This window comes from Corythoichthys intestinalis, chromosome 4 (assembly GCF_030265065.1).
Source record: "Corythoichthys intestinalis isolate RoL2023-P3 chromosome 4, ASM3026506v1, whole genome shotgun sequence".
Taxonomy (NCBI): Eukaryota; Metazoa; Chordata; class Actinopteri; order Syngnathiformes; family Syngnathidae; genus Corythoichthys; species Corythoichthys intestinalis.
The window spans coordinates 41,344,750-41,366,260 of record NC_080398.1 but is presented as its reverse complement, the minus strand read 5'-3'; the positions used below and the strand labels follow the sequence as shown (position 1 = coordinate 41,366,260).

General features: G+C 37.9%; 1 protein-coding gene across 3 annotated transcripts in view; it reads right to left on the bottom strand.

Annotated features, from left to right (window-relative positions):
* LOC130914919 (cytosolic 5'-nucleotidase 3-like) overlaps positions 1–20,241 on the bottom strand; it is a 36,929-nt gene extending 16,688 nt beyond the window's left edge. For 2 of the 3 annotated variants that reach the window (XR_009063017.1, XM_057834511.1), the window contains exons 1-2: positions 19,943–20,241; positions 662–760 (exon numbers count right to left, since the gene is read on the bottom strand). Coding sequence is in view for 1 of the 3 variants with exons in the window: in XM_057834511.1 (XP_057690494.1) it covers positions 662–760; positions 19,943–20,077 (234 nt within the window). In the remaining 2 variants the exon portion in view is untranslated. Of the gene's footprint in view, positions 1–661; positions 761–1,143; positions 1,497–19,942 lie in introns of those variants that run through there. The other variant, XR_009063018.1, reaches the window with a different exon arrangement.
* Positions 20,242–21,511: the final 1,270 nt, after the last annotated feature.

Here is a 21,511-nt window from a genome sequence, read left to right as displayed (position 1 = left end):
CCAATTAAAAAAAGGCCCCAAAGGCTGCCAAAATTCACTCTACTCATTTTACGCCGTCTTTTATCTCTCTATATAGGTAAAACGGCGCCATTACAGATTGAGCGCCAATGCGTGAGTGGGTCGTGCAGCGCATGCATTAATTGAGTTTAATTTATTAACGTGATACATTTAAAAAAAAAAAATATTACCTATATTACTACCTTAAGCCTAAACAAAAAACTCTGGATGAGTGTAACATATTATGTCTGTAACGTTAAATACAATTAGAAAACGATTTAATTAAAAAATATACTGTATATATAATAAAAAAGGCATGGCCGATATTTTTTTGCCGATTCCGATACTTTGAAACTGACGAGATCGGATGTCGATTGATCGGGACATCTCTAGTAATAATGACTCTTGTGTAGCCCAAAGTAGCGGCGTAAGAGTAGCATTTTTTTCTTCACAAATCAAGGAAAAGTAAAAAGTAAGGCTTACTGAAACTACTCTTAGACCTCATTTTTCTCAAAAATTTACTCAAGTAAATGTAGATGAGTACATGTAACGCGTTACTATCTACCTCTGCTCTTTTGGGGTTCCTTAACTACCAACCCCTTGTACAGTATAACCCCAAAAAGGTGTAAAAATCATCACCAGCAGGTGTCAGAGTTGGACCCACCTGAAGTTTGGAGGCTCCACCCTTGATAAGGCCGCAGATAATCTGCTCCACCCTCTCGGGGTCCCTCATATGCACCGTTTTCTTCTCAAACTGAGGCATCTGCAAGACGAACAGAAGCTGATATGTTACAGTGCAGCTCAGGAATGTAAGTAAGGTTTTTTTGTTTTTTTTGAGACAAAAAATTTCAAGATCAGCAAAAGATGTCAGCCGATGAATTAAAATGGCACTTTAAACATAAAATGCATGACAACATAGCTTTTCAATCCTCATTGTCTTCAACACTCTCACTTTCCAGGAAGCACCAGAGAGTAACAAAACAAAAAAAAAATGCTCCCATTCATTCGCTGCCAACTGTCCCAGTTCAAATGAATTGCACGTCTACTAGGGACACTCATTTCAATTCAAAGACTGATTGGATGTCTATCACCATATAACAAGATTAAAACTCAAAACGCAGCAAGAAGAGCTGCAAATTTACTTACCAGGGCTGTGTAGTCTTCGAAAAACAGAAGTGAGGAAAGGAATGTGTGGCTAAACAGCTCTTATATAACGGCAGAAAAAAGGGGCGGAGCCTAAAACCCCTCCCCCACACACAGACACCTAACAGATGATCCATGTCAACACATACAAACACCGTCAAGTATAAATAGAACGAAAATAAGACATACGGCGGCGGGGGGTAAAAAAAAAAAGTCTGTAATCTGCCCTTGTTGCTATGTTACCTTTGACTTTCCACTTAATGTCAGCATCTGCTGAACACACAAACAAGCTACACACGCCGGCGATAAATAATTTTAATGGGCACAAAAAGGTCACCAGGGGTTAAGGGTTATTGTTTACACTCTCATTATGGACGAACACGCGCACACACCCGCATTTTGTGCTGACGTGTTGACTTGACAAGGACAAGAAAGTGATGCAGCACATGTAAACAAGCATCCGGTGGTGTCATTTTATAAAGATGGTGGAAATGAATCAGCACATACTTACTTTCATGGCGAAGCACTTCTATCTGTATCCACTTATGATATAAAAAAAGCTTACAAATGTGTCCAAACAAACTATTTTGTTGAGAGCTGCAACTATAGACCCTACCCACGTGACGTCACAACTCCTTCCTCCTGACTGGTGCCGCCCAATTGTCCGTCAACACATCATGTTTACCTGTTACGGCTACATACATTCCTCCTATTTACGACGTGTTTTTCTGCTCGTTGACATTAATAATCAAAATGGTGAAGGCGTGTGTGGCGGTCGGTTGCAATAACAGAGAAAATAGACGGAGAAGACGGAGAGACTTGAAGTTCTATCGGATTCCGAGAGACCCGGAGAGAAGAGAGCGAGATGGGCTGCTGCAATTCGACGAGAAAACTGGGCTCCAAACGATTACCACAGATTATGTAGTAGTCATTTCATATCTGGTAAGATGCATTTAATATATATTTAGAGGGTTTTGGGCTGACAACCACAATTAAGATCATTGCTAGGCTAATCGCCGACAACATACACGTATGTATGTAGTGAGAGTGCTATCGCCAGTGGCGCCCCCAGGGGGTGGCCAGGGGTGGCCACGGCCACCCCTATAAATTGGTTGGCCACCCCATTGGCCACCCCGCTTGCCAGTATATCGTTAGATTGTTGTAGCATCAGTTATGCATTTCATCCCAAATGAATGCATTTATTTTGTTTTGTTAAATGTAGGGCTGTCAAATTTATCATGTTACGGGCGGTGATTAATTTTTTTAAATTAATGACGTGAAAATATTTATCGCAATTAACGCATTCGCTGTACGACTCATTCACGCATTGCAGCAAACAGCCTACAATGGCGCCGTTTTACTTATATACAGAGATAAGAGGCAGAGTGGAGTAGATACAAGCATTCATTTGGGCCGTGCTTTTAATTGGCAAAAGCTTTTTCATCTCTCCCACAGCACCTATAAATACTGTGGGAAGCGACGTGGGGAAAAATGATAGGAGTTGATCTTTTTCTTAACACCCTGAAGTGTACCCAACTCCGAGAAGATATAGCTTTTGCAGCCACCACACACAGTCATGGTTGCACCACTTCCCATTATGCATTTGGGCAGAACAGTTAAGTCGCTACAGTATCATTTACTGAAAGTTCAACAAATACATTAGATGGCAATATTTAGTCACAATATACAAACTCACATTTATCCTTTAAGAATTACAAGTCTTTCTATCCGTGGATCCCTTTCGCAGAAAGAATGTAAATAAAGTTAATGCCATTTTGTGGATTTATTGTTGCAATAAACAAATACAGTACTTATGTACAGGATGTTGAATGTATATATCCGTCTTGTCTTATCTTTCCATCCCAACAATAATTTACAAAAAAAATATGGCATATTTTAGAGATGGTTTGAATTGCGATTAATTACGATTAATTAATTTTTAGGCTGTGATTAACTCGATTAAAATTTTTAATCATTTGACAGCCCTAGTTAAATGTACACCTTATGCCTAATATATACATAACACAATAAAACAGAATTGTTGTGGAACTCAGAATGTTGACTGGACACTAATGGACTAGGCACATTAAATCATTAGTAACATCAAATATTACACTATACACCAAAGTATATCAGTAGCCGTGTCCTTAAGTCTTTCTTAAGTTTTCCCCTGACCTTTTTACTGCGACAATATAATGAAAACCTGAAATTATGGCTTTTAGTTTTGGCCACCCCAAGATTTTAAGTGGCCCCATCTGGCCACCCCTATGAAAAATTTCTGTAGGCGCCACTGGCTATCGCTAAACCATATAAACATTAAAAGCCCTAACTCCATTGACAAACGACATGAAATACATTAGACTTGACAGTGGATGTTAGCAATAACAAAAGATTTTGAATTGAAAATTTCGTAACTCACCTTTCCAAGCACAAGATAGATTCCTGCCGAATTTTCGTGGACGAGGACCTGTTTCACCCAACCAGCAACGAAGTATTTATAAGCCTCCAAGCTCTTAAAGTTTTTCAAACTTTCGTGAGAATAGGCTGATTTTGTGTGGACAAGATAGTTGTACATATCAGGCTAGCTAGCAGATGTCAGGCAAATACGGCGGAGACAGCGGGTCGAAAAACATCGATTTAGGCATCAAATATGGATCTGGCGAATGGATAAACTGAAGCTTTTCCACATAACGCCTTTTATGCAACGCATCAAGTGAGTTTACGGCATCCGAAATTACCGGGTCTTCCATGAAATGCATTATAAATTGCTCGATCAATTGAGACCATTGATAATACAGACACAAAATGACGGACAAGGGGGCGGAACCATACAGCGAGCACGTGATTTTGTGACGTCGGTGGGTAGGGTCTATAGATTGTTTAGGTAATCGATTAATCTACTTATTAGTTAGTTTGAATAATCCAGTTCTGTAATTTTCGGACAATAAGCAGCTACTTTTTTCCCTCATTTTGAATCGGGCATCTTATAGTCCGGTGCGGGTTATTTGTTGATTTATTTAGGTTAGTAGGCAACACTTTGTTTGACAGTGGCGACATAAGACTGCCATAAGACCGTCATAATTGTAACATGACACTGTCATGTGCATTAATGAATGCTTATGACAGATGTCATTAAGTGTCATCCAGCAAATTATGTCATTAACTCCATTTATGTCTAGCTCGGAACTTTTACATCCATTTAAAAGTAAGATAATTTGTGGCACGTTCAAGAGCGATCCCATATTTTTTTTTCAATTGGCTAATATGGGTGAGAATAACAGACAACATATTTAAAGGGTACCACGGATAGAAAGACATGTAGTTCTTAAAAGAGAAATGTTAGTACAAGTTATAATAATTTGATATTAAAACCCCTCTTATTGTTTTCGTTTTAATAAAATTTGTAAAATTTTAATTAAAAAATAAACGAGTAGCTCGCCATTGTTGTTGACGTCACCTGGCCACGTTGCCGTACTTCACAGTGTCACTTTTTAACTATGTAAGGCAGTGATGTAAATACACCACAAGGTGTCAATGGCGAGTTTTAAATTAATAAGAGATCAAGCCAAGAGTGCGTCTTGTCCCTCAACTGTCGCCGTAGTTTCCTGTTTGTTATGCGGGGTCCATTGTGATTTACGTTCATTTGAGTGTTGTCTTCACAACAAACGAGACTCCTGATAAAGGCTCCCAGCATCATAGTTTAAAATTGTGACCAACTATTGCCATCCAGTGTATTTCTTGTTGTTTATTGTTTATTGTCGTCATCATCATCGGTATCACTGACAATACAGATAGCATTGTGATATAATTAACAAGAGCTAAACGAGTTGCTAAAATCTTTAAATAGAGTTTGACCAAAGTCTGAGTAAGCTTTATGTGTATTTTGCATAACTACTTTGACTGTGAGTTTGTGAATGCCAGTTCTCTTTGCATTGTTGTTTAACTGTGTGAGAATAGGGCCTCATTAATACAGATTGAAGCACTTTTCTTTTTGTGAATATTTTTTTGAGAGATATATTATTTTTGTTGTATTTTCACTATATGATACTTATTTTTGTTGTTAAGGAGTTGCTGAAGCTTAAGCCAATAAACGACGCAAGCTACGAACCTCAACGCCTGTGTCTACTCTCCTTTCTCACTGTCTTACACCCCACAGTGGATTAAAGGAAAACTACTGGGTCAATCAAGGGACAAAACGCACTCATTGGCTTGATTCCTAATTTAAAACTCGCCACTGACATCTTGTGGCGTATTGAAAACACTACCTTAGATTATTAAAGAGTGACACGTTTTTTTTAAACGTGGAATTCCGGCAGCGTGGCCATGTGACGTCACCGACCTGCGACGTCAACAACAATGGCAACCTACTAGTTAGAATAATTTTACAAATTTCATTGAAATGAAAACATTAAGAGGGCTTTGAATATCAAACTATTAAAACTAGAGCTGAAACGAGTACTCGAGCAACTGGAGTAACTCGAGTTTAAAAACTGATCCGAGTAATTTTATTTACCTCGAGTAATCGTTTATTTTGACAGCTCTAAGCATCACGTTTTGCTAGGACTACTTTTAATGCGGGACAACGCGCTGTCACGTGCGGAGAGGAAGAAGGGGAAAAAAAAAACAAAAACTTACTGCAGCCGACAGCCGCTACAAACGACGCCGACGTTGCTAAATACTAGCCCGCACGATGCTACGTTGGTACAGGTAGCGTCTGATGCGTCTCATAGAGATCACATGTATGTTGAACTAGATGCACAGTGAAAGACTCGGCCGCGTCTGAGTAGCGTTAGTAAACAGCTGCCATCTTAAAGCAGTAGAGCGCTAAGCGCTAATAAAGAGCGCTAAGCGCTAATAAATAAGATTAACGTTACTGTCGCTACGAGCTCACGTAACGTTAGCCCTGCGGAGGGCTAGGTTTCAATTAATTATGACCACTGTCGATGCGTGGCTAACGTGTCTTACATACAGGCTTTAACATAACATAGCATTGTGGAGTGATGAGGGTGTAAAATAAAAACTTAATCATGCTAACTATCAATTTTAGCTCAGTAGTCATTGCTGGGTAAAACACCAAGTAGCACTGGTCCCTAATGTGCTCCAATACAGCCTGTATCATACATTTATTTTGAACATTGCAAAAACTCAAAATCCTATCAGGACTTACAGTTTAGACTAACTTAAAACTTAACTAGAACTTAAAAATGGCTTAACACAAAGAGAAATTCAATTGAAACACATGGGAAAAAATCCTAACTTTTAAGTGATGTGTGTTATCAAGCGTAACGGCATTTTTAGGTAAGATATATACATACATATATATATATATATATATATATATATATATATATATATATATATATATACACATACATTTTTTTTTTAAATAAGATCTAAGTTTTTTGAGTGAAAGCAGTGAATTGGTCTTTTTTTTTTATTCTAGTTACATCTGAGATGCAATTGTTGGCTGTTTTCAACAATATACATCGAAAATAAAGACATTGATTGACTGAAAATGGTTCAAGATTAGATGAAATGTCTTGTTTTCTCATGTATATTTATAATTGCTCTTCACCTAAAAATATATTTGTTTTATTCGATTACTCGATTAATCGATAGAATTTTCAGTCGATTACTCGATTACTAAAATATTCGATAGCTGCAGCCCTAATTAAAACTCGTACTAAGATTCATCTTTTAAGAACTACATGTCATTCTATCCATGGTTCCCTTGAACAAGCATGAACACTTTGTGCTGCTCCGTAAATTCACCAAGAAAACACAGTGTACGCGTACATGTATGCACACGTTGCTCTCACACGCACAGTTATTAAACCTCCACACAGGTCAGGTTAAACAGGTTCAAAATGCTAGAGGCCAACTTCAACTTTAGTTCTCTTAATTAATTTAATATTCAGATTCTTATCAAATTAGAATTGTGAACCAGTGCAGTACGATATGACAATACCGTATTTTTATGACCATAAAGCGCACCTAAAAGCAAAGCATTTCCCCCAAAGCAGACTGTGTGCTTATTGTGTGGATCGAATAACAAAATCTGTCTGACAGTGAGCATATTTTTGACAAAGCGTACGCGAAACTTAAAGGGAGAAGGTTGCATGTGATAGGGGGAGTGTGCCCAGTAGATATAAAGTTAAAGTGTGTGCGTTTGGCATAACGAGCTTCGCCAAGTTAAGAAAATGAAGCGGAGTTTCCGCAGAAAGTACAATGGAACTCTGTTTTGCTCTCGCTACCTTCAAAACCCTAGCGTACGTGCTAGTGCACATGCTCTCGTGCAATGTAGCATGCATGCTAGCGTACTAGAGCTGAAACGAATACTCGAACTCTAGTAACTCGAGTTTAAAAACTGATCCGAGTAATTTTATTCACCTCGAGGAATCGTTTAATTTTGCCAGCCATGTTTTGCCCGGACTACTTTTAATGCGGGACAACGCGCTGATGTCACGTACGTAGAGGAAGAAGCAATAAAAAAAATATTTTGAAAAACCTTTCTGCAGCCAAGAGCCGCTCCAAACTACGCGGACGTTTCTAAAAACTAGCCCGCATGACGTTACGGTGGTAGCGGGTAGCATCTGATGTGTCTCATAGATATCACATGTATGTTGAACTAGATCCGAAATGACAGAGTCAGCGGTGTTAGTAAACAGCCGCCATCTTAAAGCAGTACAATTCTCAGCGCTAATAAATAAGATTAAGTTACTATCACTCGCTCACGTAATGTTAGCCACGCGGAGGGCTAGGTTTCTATTAAGACCACTGTTGATTCGTGGCTAAGGTGTTTTACATACAGGCTTTATTTAATCTGTGAAAACATAGCGCTGTAGAGTGATGAGGGTGTAAAATGAAAATATGATAAAGCTAACTGTCAATTTTAGCTCAGTAGTCATTGCTGGATAAAACACCAAGTAGCGCTGGTCGGTAATGTGCTCCAATACAGCAGGTATCATACTGTAACGTTGACAAAGAGTCACCCGCTTCGTAAGGTTGCAATTATTTCTTTTTTGCGAACTTGTGGAACGACAACAACAACAGGAAGGCACGTCTCTCGTTCTCCCGCACCTCCCTCACCCCCGCACGTCACGCGGTGCATTCAGAAACGCATGCAAATATCACCGCCATATTATAACCTATTTTGAACACTGCAAAAACTCAAAATCCTATCAGGACTTACAGTTTAGACTAACTTAAAACAGCTAGAATTAAAAACGTTTTGGGAGTGAAAGCAGTGAATTGGTCTTTTTTTTATTCTAGTCACATCTGAGAGGCAATTGTTGGCTGTTTTCAACAATATACATCGAAAATAAAGATACTGATTGACTGAAAATGGTTCAATATTAGATGAAATGTCTTGTTTTCTCATGTATATTTATAATTGCTCTTTACCTAAAAAAATATATGTTTTATCCGATTACTCGATTAATCGATAGGATTTTCAGTCGATTACTCGATTACTAAAATATTCAATAGCTGCAGCCCTATAGCGTACGCCGCACTTTAAGGCGTATCGGAGTATAAGATGGACCTTCAATGAATGGCAAACTTTAAAAAACTGTTTCCATATATAGGCCACACTGCATTATAAGATGCAGTAGTAGTAGTAGTGGTTGGGCTTTTAGTTGCGCCTCATATTGCGGAAAATACAGTATCCGTTCCTGCAATGCATATTGGGAATGCAAGGCTACTTGATATTTTTTGTCCATATTGCAGCCCAATACTGATAAGTATTAGTAGTAGATGCTTAGATATCACATTTGTTCAAAAATACTATACCGCAATGAGTATGCATGGATATTTTTAGTGTTGGAATACTACTTGATACATTTCATATTTGTGGCAGGTCTGATCTGTGGCATTCAAAATGAAGGTGTCATCACAATTTTTCATCAAAATATTGAAAAAAATTATCGCATTTCATTATCGTGATATAAACTGCCGAATGTTGTGATAGATTTTTGTTTCCATATTGCTAGTTAGTAACAACCTTCCTACTTTACTCATTGACTACCATTGACGATGATAGATGTCTGATCCATATGGACTTGGGCGGCTGGGTTTAGTGTTTATTTTACCATTTTTCTATTTTTTTTTTTTTTTTTTAAATTCAAATTTCCTAAAAATATTGTAGTCAAATACTTTGTACTATATTCTGGTACCACACTTGTCTCGTGAATGCTTTGCAACATAACATTTGAGACTTTTTTCCACCTTCCATTGTTCAACTTTTACATGACCTCAACATTACTCGACTGTGTTTGCAGGTCAGACTCAATCTCAACGTGAGCATGTGATTGGCCGCTCACGTGCTAGTGCGCGCAATAGTTAAAATGATGAACGATGAACTTGATGGCTCCTCTGACTTCCACCCTAGGGTAAGTCAGAATGAAAGCACTGGTGTTATTTAAAATGTATTTATTTGAGTACACAGAGTTTATTATTAGCAGCTGTTAGCGCATGGAATCTGGCTGATGCAACATAGATGCTGTAAATTGTTGTGGTGCAACTGGAGAGCATTGACCTACTTTTTGGCTTCACTCATTCAATTCATGTAAAGATTCCTTCAGATTGCGCTAACCCTATGCCAGTGAGGTTAGCTAACTGTACCCTTGGGGCTAGCTGTAAACGATCAGGTTTCAGTAACATTGGCTACATTGTCATGGACTCTTATTCGGGTTAAAAGTCTTATCAGCATAAAAATGCTTCATGTGTATACCGCATTCGGAATATTCTAACCAGATCCAGCACATTCTGATCAAGTTTTTATTTTGGCCATTAAAAACAAAGGCTTATAAAAACTCCGACCAATGTGAAGATTTGCAAAATCTGCGTTTGATGCGTCATTGTGTGTACTTTAATTACCGGAGGTATGCAGGTTTTTTTAATAGTCAAAACGTCACTGCCTGCGACAAAAAATGTTCAATCACCATATGTGCAACCCGTGTTTACATTCAGAGACAGCGCTTACGTTCATGGAGGATTTAGAAGCTTATTGCATCATCCACACATCGCGAACGTATCAAAGAGATATATAATGCACAGACAGAAATACATAAGCGGTACGTGGGAGATAGCAACCCATGCTAACATGCCAAATGGTTCACGAACGTAAGGCAAGGACGGTTTATTACTTAATAGGGCTCTTGCTAACTCGTTAACTGCAGTTATGTCCAGTGTTGGGCATGTTACTTTAAAAAAGTCATTAGTGCCAACTAGAGGTGGGAATCTTTGGGCACCTAACGATTCGATTACGATTCAGAGGCTACGATTTGATTATAAACCGATTATTGATGACCCCCCCCCCCCCCGGCTATTAGCTGCTAATGTTTTGTAGATTAGTTACAAAAACTGTTAAAAAAAAAAAAAAAAGCCTCGCAGGCTTAAATAAATGACTATTTCAGTATCAAGTTAACAGTTAAAAACAATAAATAATATACTCAAATCCCCATTCTGTATCAGCAGCTTTAAATTACAATAAACTACATTAAACTCAATTAATTTAATGTTGTCAATCAACTGTTAAAGTTGTTAAAATTGCTCCTGTTATTCCATAATTTCCCTTTTGTCTACTTTCGACATGTGAAAGTTTTAAAACTATTTTAAAGATAGATTCAAGTCATTATTTTACCGATTTAGGAGTATTTTAGACATAAAAGTTAATTCGGTTTGCTTGGAAGGTTCGCTACAACAGCCTTGAAGGGAAGTCTACTGCTTTAAGATGGCGGCCGTTTACTAACGCCCGCATCTAGCTTTCTCTACATGTGCTGGTATCACCACCGAGTCTATACTACATCTAGTCCTATATAAATATGATATGTACCTTAACATTATGTATTGTGGACGTACTTTGTAGCAGCTTTCGGCAGCAGTCAGGTATGTTGTTGCTTTTTTTATCTCGCGGCATGAGTTGAGCTAGAGCCGTGAGTTGAGCATTGGCATTACCCGAGGGGCCGGGTAATGACAAGCATGATGTTTAGCTACTCTCAGTCCGTACCTCATTGAGTCCTGAAGACCGCGCGGCGCGCTGAGTGTGTTTTACTTCCGCTTTACTTGACATATTTCAATAATCGGAATTTGGATGTTTGTGAATCGTTCTCGAATCTTCCACGGCCGAATCGCGAATAATCTAAGAATCGGAAATTTAGTGCCAACTCTAGTGCCAACCCTCCCAGTCAAATTGGATCAGACATCTACTGCTGTCAATGGCAACGAAAGAAGATCACTCAGCCTATTAGAGCTGAAACGAATACTCGAGCAACTCGAGTCTAAAAACTGATCTGAGTAATTTTATTCACCTCGAGGAATCGTTTAATTCTGCCAGCTCTAAGCATCACGTTTGGCCCGGACTACTTTTAACGCGGGACAACGCGCTGATGTCCGTGCGTAGAGGAAGAAGCAGTTAAAATAAAAAAATAAAATAAAAAACCTTACTGCAGCCGACAGCCGCTACAAACTACGCCGACGTTGCTAAAAACTACGCCCACATGATGCTAGTGTGGTAGCAGGTAGTGTCCGATGCCTCTCATAAATATCGCATGCATTTAGAACTAGATGCGAAATGACAGACTCGGCCGCATCGGGCAGCGTTAGTAAACGGCCGCCATCTTTAAGCAGTAGACTTCTCAGCGCTAATAAATATAACGTTACTGTCACTCGCTCACGTAACGTTAGCCCTTCGGAGGGCACACAGCGCTGTAGAAAGATGAGGGTGTAAAATTAAGACATAATAAAGCTAACTGTCAGTTTTAGCTCAGTAGTCATTGCTGAATAAAACACCAAGTAGTACTGGTCCCTAATGTGCTCCAATACAGCAGGTATTATACATTTATTTTCAACTAGAGATGTCCCGATCCGATATTTGGATCAGATCAGACGCCGATATGGGCAAAAAAATGCGCATCGATATCGGATCGGCCAACACGGAAAAATTCCGATCCCGACTTCCGATCCCTTTTTTTTTTGAAGTCCGGTCTGGGTTGTCCAGCGCACAGATTTGAATAATCCATTCCAGTTTATGCTTATCTCCATTGCTGATTTCAATTATTATTAGTAGTAGTAATTTTTGTTTTATTTTTATTTTATTTATTTATTTTTATTCTGTGATTAAATGCGATCTTTTGTCTTCGTTTCTACGTTGTGTTGATTTAAATGTGATTTTTATGATCTTCATGTGATGTAAAGCACTTTGAATTGCCTTGTGTTGAATTGTGCTATATAAATAAATTTGCCTTGCCTTGCCTTGCCTTCGGTTTCCCTGAAATCAGGTCCGCATTTTACGGCACACCTTCAACACACTACATTTACATTACCGTCTCCCAATTTACCGAGAGACTTTATCGGTAAAAATGTCAGCTGTGTGGGATCATTTCACCTTAAAGGACGACAAAGACGAAGAGGCAGAGTGCAACATATGCCACAATAAAGTCAAGCGTGGTGGTAAAGCTGTAAGAAGTTTTAATACAACCAACCTAATCAAGCATTTAGCGAAATACCACCACAAAAAATATAAGAAGTACAGTGCCTTGCAAAAGTATTCGGCCCCCTTGAACCTTGCAACCTTTCGCCACATTTCAGGCTTCAAACATAAAGATATAAAATTTTAATTTTTTGTCAAGAATCAACAACAAGTGGGACACAATCGTGAAGTAGAACAAAATTTATTGGATAATTTAAACTTTTTTAACAAATAAAAAACTGAAAAGTGGGGCGTGCAATATTATTCGCCCCCCTTGCGTTAATACTTTGTAGCGCCACCTTTTGCTCCAATTACAGCTGCAAGTCGCTTGGGGTATGTTTCTATCAGTTTTGCACATCGAGAGACTGACATTCTTGCCCATTCTTCCTTGCAAAACAGCTCGAGCTCAGTGAGGTTGGATGGAGAGTGTTTGTGAACAGCAGTCTTCAGCCCTTTCCACAGATTCTCCATTGGATTCAGGTCTGGACTTTGACTTGGCCATTCTAACACCTGGATACGTTTATTTTTTAACCATTCCATTGTAGATTTGGCTTTATGTTTTGGATCATTGTCCTGTTGAAAGATAAATCTCCGTCCCAGTCTCAGGTCTTGTGCAGATACCAACAGGTTTTCTTCCAGAATGTTCCTGTATTTGGCTGCATCCATCTTCCCGTCAATTTTAACCATCTTCCCTGTCCCTGCTGAAGAAAAGCAGGCCCAAACCATAATGCTGCCACCACCATGTTTGACAGTGGGGATGGTGTGTTCAGGGTGATGAGCTGTGTTGCTTTTACGCCAAACATATCGTTTTGCATTGTGGCCGAAAGTTCAATTTTGGTTTCATCTGACCAGAGCACCTTCTTCCACATGTTTGGTGTGTCTCCCAGGTGGCTTGTGGCAAACTTTAAACGAGACTTTTTATGGATTTCTTGGAGAAATTGCTTTCTTCTTGCCACTCTTCCATAAAGGCCAGATTTGTGCAGTGTACGACTGATTGTTGTCCTATGGACAGACTCTCCCACCTCAGCTGTAGATCTCTGCAGTTCATCCAGAGTGATTATGGGCCTCTTGGCTGCATCTCTGATCAGTTTTCTCCTTGTTTGAGAAGTAAGTTTGGAAGGACGGCCGGGTCTTGGTAGATTTGCAGTGGTCTGATGCTCCTTCCATTTCAATATGATGGCTTGCACAGTGCTCCTTGAGATGTTTAAAGCTTGGGAAATCTTTTTGTATCCAAATCCGGCTTTAAACTTCTCCACAACAGTATCTAGGACCTGCCTGGTGTGTTTCTTGGTTTTCATAATGCTCTATGCACTTTAAACAGAACCCTGAGACTATCACAGAGCAGGGGCATTCATACGGAGACTTGATTACACACCGGTGGATTCTATTTATCATCATCGGTCATTTAGGACAACATTGGATCATTCAGAGATCCTCACTGAACTTCTGGAGTGAGTTTGCTGCACTGAAAGTAAAGGGGCCGAATAATATTGCACGCCCCACTTTTCAGTTTTTTATTTGTTAAAAAAGTTTAAATTATCCAATAAATGTTGTTCCACTTCACGATTGTGTCCCACTTGTTGTTGATTCTTGACAAAAAAATTTAATTTCATATCTTTATGTTTGAAGCCTGAAATGTGGCGAAAGGTTGCAAGATTCAAGGGGGCCGAATACTTTTGCAAGGCACTGTATGTTAAGAAAACCGAAGACAAAAAGAAAGGTCCTACGTATACATGGGCGATATGACGATATAAAACCGTCTCACGATCTTAAGTGCTGAAGGTACATATTTTTTAGGACATCGTTATACCGCGTTTTATTAACTTACAATAAAAACTTTAAAAGTTTACTCGTTTCTTTTGTTATTGACCTTAAGTATTTGATTATGTCATGAGTGTTACTATTGATATTTGTTTAATATATTGTAATTTTGCACAGTGCATGTCCAGTTTGTTGAAAATACTCTCTTTTTTGAGTAATTTAATGTTTACTACTATACAGCTGCTATATTTTTTTGTATTTGCACTGAATCAAACTCAGATTGGCTGCGTTGGTTCGCAAAAGCACATTTAAAAGTTTACTAGTTTTCTTGCATTGTGTTATTCACCCATATTCATAGTATTGAGTTTTTAATAAATATCTTTCAAAATATCTTACTCAATGTTTTCTTTAAGTGTTTTAAAAACATCGTGATAATATCGAAACCGTGATATTGTCTTGGGAATACCGTGATATATATTTTTTCCCATCGCCCAACCCCAGTCCTACGCAACTAACACTGGCAGAAACTTTTGCTATGCGTGACAAACTGGCACTCGAAAGTCCCAAAGCCCAGGGAATAACAAGAGTCGTTGCCGAAGAATTCATTCTGGATGACGAGCCATTATCTCTCGTGAGTAAAGTCGCACCATCCAACACTTAGAAGCACGGTACAACATGCCCAGCCGTCATTACATCCTTGAGCGATTCGGCCGTGGAAGATTCGAGAACGATTCACAAACATCCAAATTCTGATTAATGAAATATGTCAAGTAAAGCGGAACTAATACACAGCGCGGTCTTCGGGACGCAATGAGAAACTGACCGCATTGCGTCCCGAAAGTAAACATAACTTGTCTTAGACCCGGGTAATGCCAATGCTCAACTCACGGCTTTAGCTCAACTCATGCCGCTGGATAAAAAACACAAGAATACCTGACTGCTGCTGCTGACAGCCGCTAGAAACTACGTCAACGTCGTTTTACTGGAGATAATAGATATAATATGTATATAGAACCAGATGCAACACGACAGACTCGACTGCGTTAGCAACATTGAGGTATTGAAAACCAGATGCGTTAGTAAACAGTCGCCATCTTAAAGCAGAAGACTTCCATAGTAGGCTGTTGTGAACCTTCCAAGCTAACCTAATTAACTTTTTATCTAAAATACTCCTAAATCGGCAAAATCTTGACTTGAATCTATCTTCAAAACAGTTTTAAAACTTTCACATGTCGAAAGTAGACAGAAGGGAAATTATGGAATAACAGGAGCAATTTTAACAACTTTAACAGTTGACTCGCAAAATTAAATGAATTGAATGTAGTTTAAAGCTGCTGATACAGAATGGGGACTTGAGTATTTGATTTACTGTTTTAAAATGTTAACTTGATACTGAAATAGTCGTTTATTTAAACCAGAGAGGCTTTTTATATAATTTTTGTACCTAATGCACGAAACATTAAAAGCGTCTAATAGCTTGGGGGATTTGTGGGATTTTCCCCTGGGTTGTTGGTGTGTTTTGCTTTTTTTAAGACAGTTTACTATATTATTTGCACGTTTTACTGACTGACTATGCCATTTCTGTTTGTTATTTATAATGTTTTGTGTTTGTCACTGAATAAACAGGTCAGTTTCTTGTTACCAACCAATGTGTGTTATTCAAACTCACCTTATTCAGCTGGCTAGTTGTTATCAAGAGTACTAAAACCTTTTTCAACATGAGTCTGACAACTAAGTAAGGAGGCTAAATAACTTTAAACTTTAATACATGCTCAGATAGGCCGTTATCGGAATCGGCCAGTATCGGTATCGGATTGGAAGTGCAAAACAATATCGGTATCGGATCGGAAGTGCAAAAACCTGGATCGGGACATCCCTATTTTGAACACTGCAAAAACTCAAAATCCTATCAGTACTTACAGTTTAGACTAACTTAAAACTTAACTAGAACTTAAAAATAGCTTGACACAAATGGAAATTCAATTGAAACATGAGGGAAAAACACATAGCTTTCAAGTGATGTGTGTTATCAAGTGTAATTACATTTTCAGGTAAGAAATATGTTTTTTTTTTTTTAATAAGATCTTGAAGTTTAAGTGAAAGCAGTGATTTTTTTTTTCTAGTCACATCTGAGATGCAATTGTTGGCCGTTTTCAACAATGTACATCGAAATAAAGACATTGATTTACTGAAAATGGTTCAATGTTGGATTAAATGTCTTTTTTTTCTCATGTATACTGTATTTATAATTGCTCTTCACCTAAAAAAAAAAGTTTTATCCGATTACGCGACAGAATTTTCAGTCGATTACTAAAATATTCGATAGCTGCAGCCCTACAGCCTATACTTGTGAATGATTACCAAAGTAGCCATTCTACTCACATGAAAATGAGGAGAAATAGAGTGGGGTGTGATACACTGTAAAGGCCTTGAACGTTGCACTGTGACCTCCATATGGGACGCCGCTCTGGTTTCCATGGTCACTGCCGTCGGTTGTTACTGATAGGAGGCGGAACGAGGGTGTACTCAAGGCTCGCAATATTCCATTTATAATACATCGTGACGAACTGAATGGATCAAAATTAATAATTCTGACTGCTTGAAATGATAAAACTACAGGTTTTATAACCCGACAGTCTTTTTTTTCTCTGGATTATTTTTTGAAAACAAATAAAGTTTGACATTTGAAAAATGACTCAATTCTGCTCCCTAGTGGCAAACTGGTGGAAATACACACAGGTCATGTGGCTTTTGTGGTTCTGTACCACCTTAAAAAAAAAAAAAAAGGATCATTCTCGTCCAGCCCTCCCAGCCAAAATGGAATGGACGTCTACTGTCGTTAATTGTGCTGAATAAGTTACATAATTGCTAAAAAGAGACACCTTTATCAACGATAAGAGTTTTGTTTCTTCCACAAAAGAAACGTGTTGTTTTGATTTTGTGCGGCAAGCCACATGAAAAGCGAGACAATGTGTGCTTTCAATTTCTGTCATTTGTTTTTCACGCGTCGCCTTTTGTTGCCGAACACACGGGAACTGATGCAGCGTGAAGGACCGCCGATGACTCGCCGCCGACTGGAATGCGCCGCAAATATGGACTTTCAGTGTCGGGGCGGCACCGCCGCATACTTCCCATATGAATCATATATGAGCATACAGTAAAGAGAACATACTTCAAAACATATTCAACTTTAAATTTCTAAATAAAATGTTTCTTCCAAAAAAATAGAAAAACGGCTTTTCTCATTAGACATTGGTTTTGAATTTTAATTATGACCTTTGATAAAAAAATATATATAAAATTTGAGGTCATGAGTTACGTTACTTAAAAAGCAGAATATCGTTTTTTCGTTCCAAATTTCAACTTTACTTTGGTAAGAAGGTTAATAATTCCAGTGATACCTCTACTTACAAACGTCTCTGCATAAAGATTTTTCGTAAAATATTGCCTCTCGTTACGAAAAATTTCTGGGTACAAAAGGCTAAAATACAGTATGGGCCGCTACTCGCAGCTCCCATAGTTTACTGAATGTAACAAAATTATAGCTGCTCTGTCATTGGCTATTGCCTAGCATCTTCCTGGCAACCAATTGGCTAAGAGGGACCTCTACTGCATATCTATGTGTGTATCCCAGCGTCCTTCTCATTTGCTCCTCATGTTCCGATAGCTTCACATGAGTACATTAACTTTTATTTAATACTCTATTTTTTACATTATGCACAACCATCAATTTAAGTTTATTGTGCAACAATTTAATTGTAGCATATATTTGTTACGTTTTTAGTGCTTAAACGTAGTGCGTAGACTAATCGATTAACTCGAGTAATTCGATTAGAAAAAAGATTCAAATTAAATTTTCCTACTTTGAGTATTTGTTTAATTAAAGTTGCGGTGTAGTTTTGAAAGTGTTTGCATTTAGTTATATTGATTTGGCTGGATACACTGATCTCTAGTAGCAACAGTGAATATGACAACTCATTTCACATGGCTGAATCCAGCTACTCCCTGTTAAGACCAACATAAGCTTACTCTTGAGCTAATGTTTTTTTGTTGATGTTGTTTTTTTAAATTTATTAATAATTTAGTTTATAAGTATATTTAGCTGTTTTTGTGGGAATATGTGTTTGAACCATTTGTTAAGAGTATCATTAAAAAAAAAAAGCATTCAAGCTAGCGGACTTTTGCTATGTAAGTTAGCCAATTTTTCTTTGGTTGTATTTAGGTCCTCATTTATTTTATTTTTTTATACCATTTGAGGCTCAGCTGAGGTATTTTAATTTTTTATATTCCTTATCCGATTATTCAATAATTCAAACTAACTAGATCATCGATTAATCGACTACTAAAATAATCGATAGCTGCCGTCCTACAAGTTTTAATGCATTTTTATGCTTTATGAAAGTTTCATGTCTGAATCTTTGGGGGCTTTGAACGGATTAGGGTATTTCCATGAATAACGCGTCCCTACTTACAGAATTTTCAGTTTACATAATGACTTCCAGAACTAATTAATTTTTTAAGTAGAGATACCACTCTATTTCATAGTTTTTTCCTGGTTAAATTTTACCTCAAAAATTGTATTTTCTTATTTGCGAAATGTTTTGATCATTTTTGCTTAAGAAATATTGTGAATTTTCTGAAAATAGTCACCCAAAAAAATGTCTCCCTCAAATTACTGTAATTTTTATACTATAAGGCGTACTATATCTTACAAGAAAACGTTAAATGTTCACAAAATAAACTGCCTTGGACAATAAACTTCATGGTCAAAGGAGTTGGGAAAAAAGGAGCAGTTTATAGTCTGAAAATTACGGTAACTTGGCCTAACTGCAAAGTAGCGACCACCATAAATAATTAACATTATGTTATCTTCAGGACACACAAAAAAACGTACATGGATTACCATGGCAACAATGACTGAGCAGTTTCACAGCCATAATGTAAAAATGCAGTATCTTGCATGGACATCATTCATTTTTCATTGACATTAAAGTTAAAAATGACTTATGGATTGTGCACATGGACTATTGTGTTGATGTTTTCAATGCAAATATCCTCCAAGAATTCCTTCCAGGCTGGTTTATGGCGGCGGCTTGCATAACATGCATGGGGGGCGTCTGACAATCGAGGCAGCAACTTCCGGTGAGAAAGGGACACAACCGGAGGGTCACTGTGTCAAAAAGGAGCTTTTCATCTTGCCATGGGGACCAAAAAGCTAGCTGCAGGTGACCTCTAAAACAGCTGCTGTTGCTGTTATTGGGGACTTCTGCGCATGCGTGGAGGACCGCAAAGTCTGTGTTGTTAAGGAAGCAACAAAGTCTCGCAAAACCTACAAAATACATTTGAAGACGTTCACTATTTTTACGCCCATTTACTGGAATTATCTGATATTCACAAAAATTATTTGTAATGTTAACATAAATCTTAAATTTGTATATGGTGAACGTTTACGCCATGCTAGGTTGACTGCCAAAGTAGCACGTGTTTTTATTTTGAAGAAAGGTCAAAGACACTTCCCGCTTCTGCCTCCTGCTAGTTTGTTGCTCACCGTGTTGAAGCTTCAAAACTCACCATTTCGATAATTCTCGTTTTCTTTCCCGCTCGCTTTTTCTTGGCGACGATGTACTGGGCAAGAACCACGCCGCCGAACAGGGCGCACACGCTCGCGCTGGCCGCGGCGCCCACTTTAACGGCCGTTCGGTCCATGGCGGCAAGCTTGGAGGTCCGCCGTCGCCAAGAAGAGCCCTCGTGTGAGTGCTCCTCCTTCGGCCTCGGAGTCTGACAGGTATCCGCCTTCGGGTGCTGCGAGCTGGGTTGTCGGTGACGTCAGTGGCGGCAATGCGGAGCTACTTCCGGAGCGCGCATGCAAACTGAAATCGTCTATTACAGAGAGGATGCCTCACTTCGGGGTAAAACGTGTTTGCATAAGCGAATTAATCGAAAAACAAACCGTATTTTCCTTATTATGACATTTTTTCACCATTGAATTGTACATTTCAAGACGTAAAATGAGTGTTTACGTTCAGAATTAAAAAATTATCCTGACAGTTTGTGTAGCTAAAAACTTAGCTACGTCTGACTTTTATGGTTCGTTATTAATTTTGTTTGCATTACATTAAATTCTGTGATTTTTAACATATTGCTAGTGCAGGGGTGTACAAACTATGGCCCGCTGCCAGGTTTTTAATTGGCCTGCAGCAAATTATGAAAATATCACTGAATATTGTCTGCACAAGAAGCTTAAATTCAGCCGACATTCGGTTGCATTTCTCATCTTTAACATTAGATGGAGCTAGTCACTTAAACAGTGCCTCTCCGTTATGGAGGTAGATTTGTCTTTATTTTTCAATTAAAGAAAAAGTTGCTTCAATCAAAATTAAATAAATAAAATAAATAAAAAAGGTCGCTTCAATCAAAATATACATTATCAATGGAAAAAAAGTCACTTCAATCAAAAAAAAAAAATGTGAATGCAAAAATACATTTCAAAGTAAAAAAAAATGCATTTGAAAACTTTCTTTAAAATTTTTTGGGGGAGGGGGAATTTTTTTTTCTATTGAAATAACCTTTTTGATTGAAGTAATGTAGTTTTGCATTTGGGCCACATTTTGGCTGGGACATTTGTGTCTTTATTATCCATTCAAAAAATAAGTTACTTATAAACAAACAAACAAAAATATATTCAAAAGAAAAATCAATCAAAAATAACAAATGTTCAATCATAAAAAAAAAAGTTTTTGAATGGGATAAAATATTTGAGACTTAGAAATTTGCATTTGAACACTTAATTTTTAATTGAAACTGTTTTCTTTGATTGAGGAAATCCTTTTTGTGTTTGGGCCATATTTTGGCCAAAAAGGTTGTTTCAATAAAAAAAAACAAAAAACTTTCAACCAAAGAAGAAAATTCAATCAAAGAAAATTTTTTCAGTTTTTTATTTTTGCATTCAAACACATTTTATTGAAGTGACTTTTTTTTTTGGATTGAAAATGTATTTTGATTGAAGCGACTTTTTTTTTTGATTGAAGCAACTTTTTCTTTGATTGAATAATAAAGACACAAATCTACCTCCATACTCCGTTGGCTCATAAATCATAATCCAACATGTTGAAATCAAAGTCTCGTTTTTTTTTAAAAACA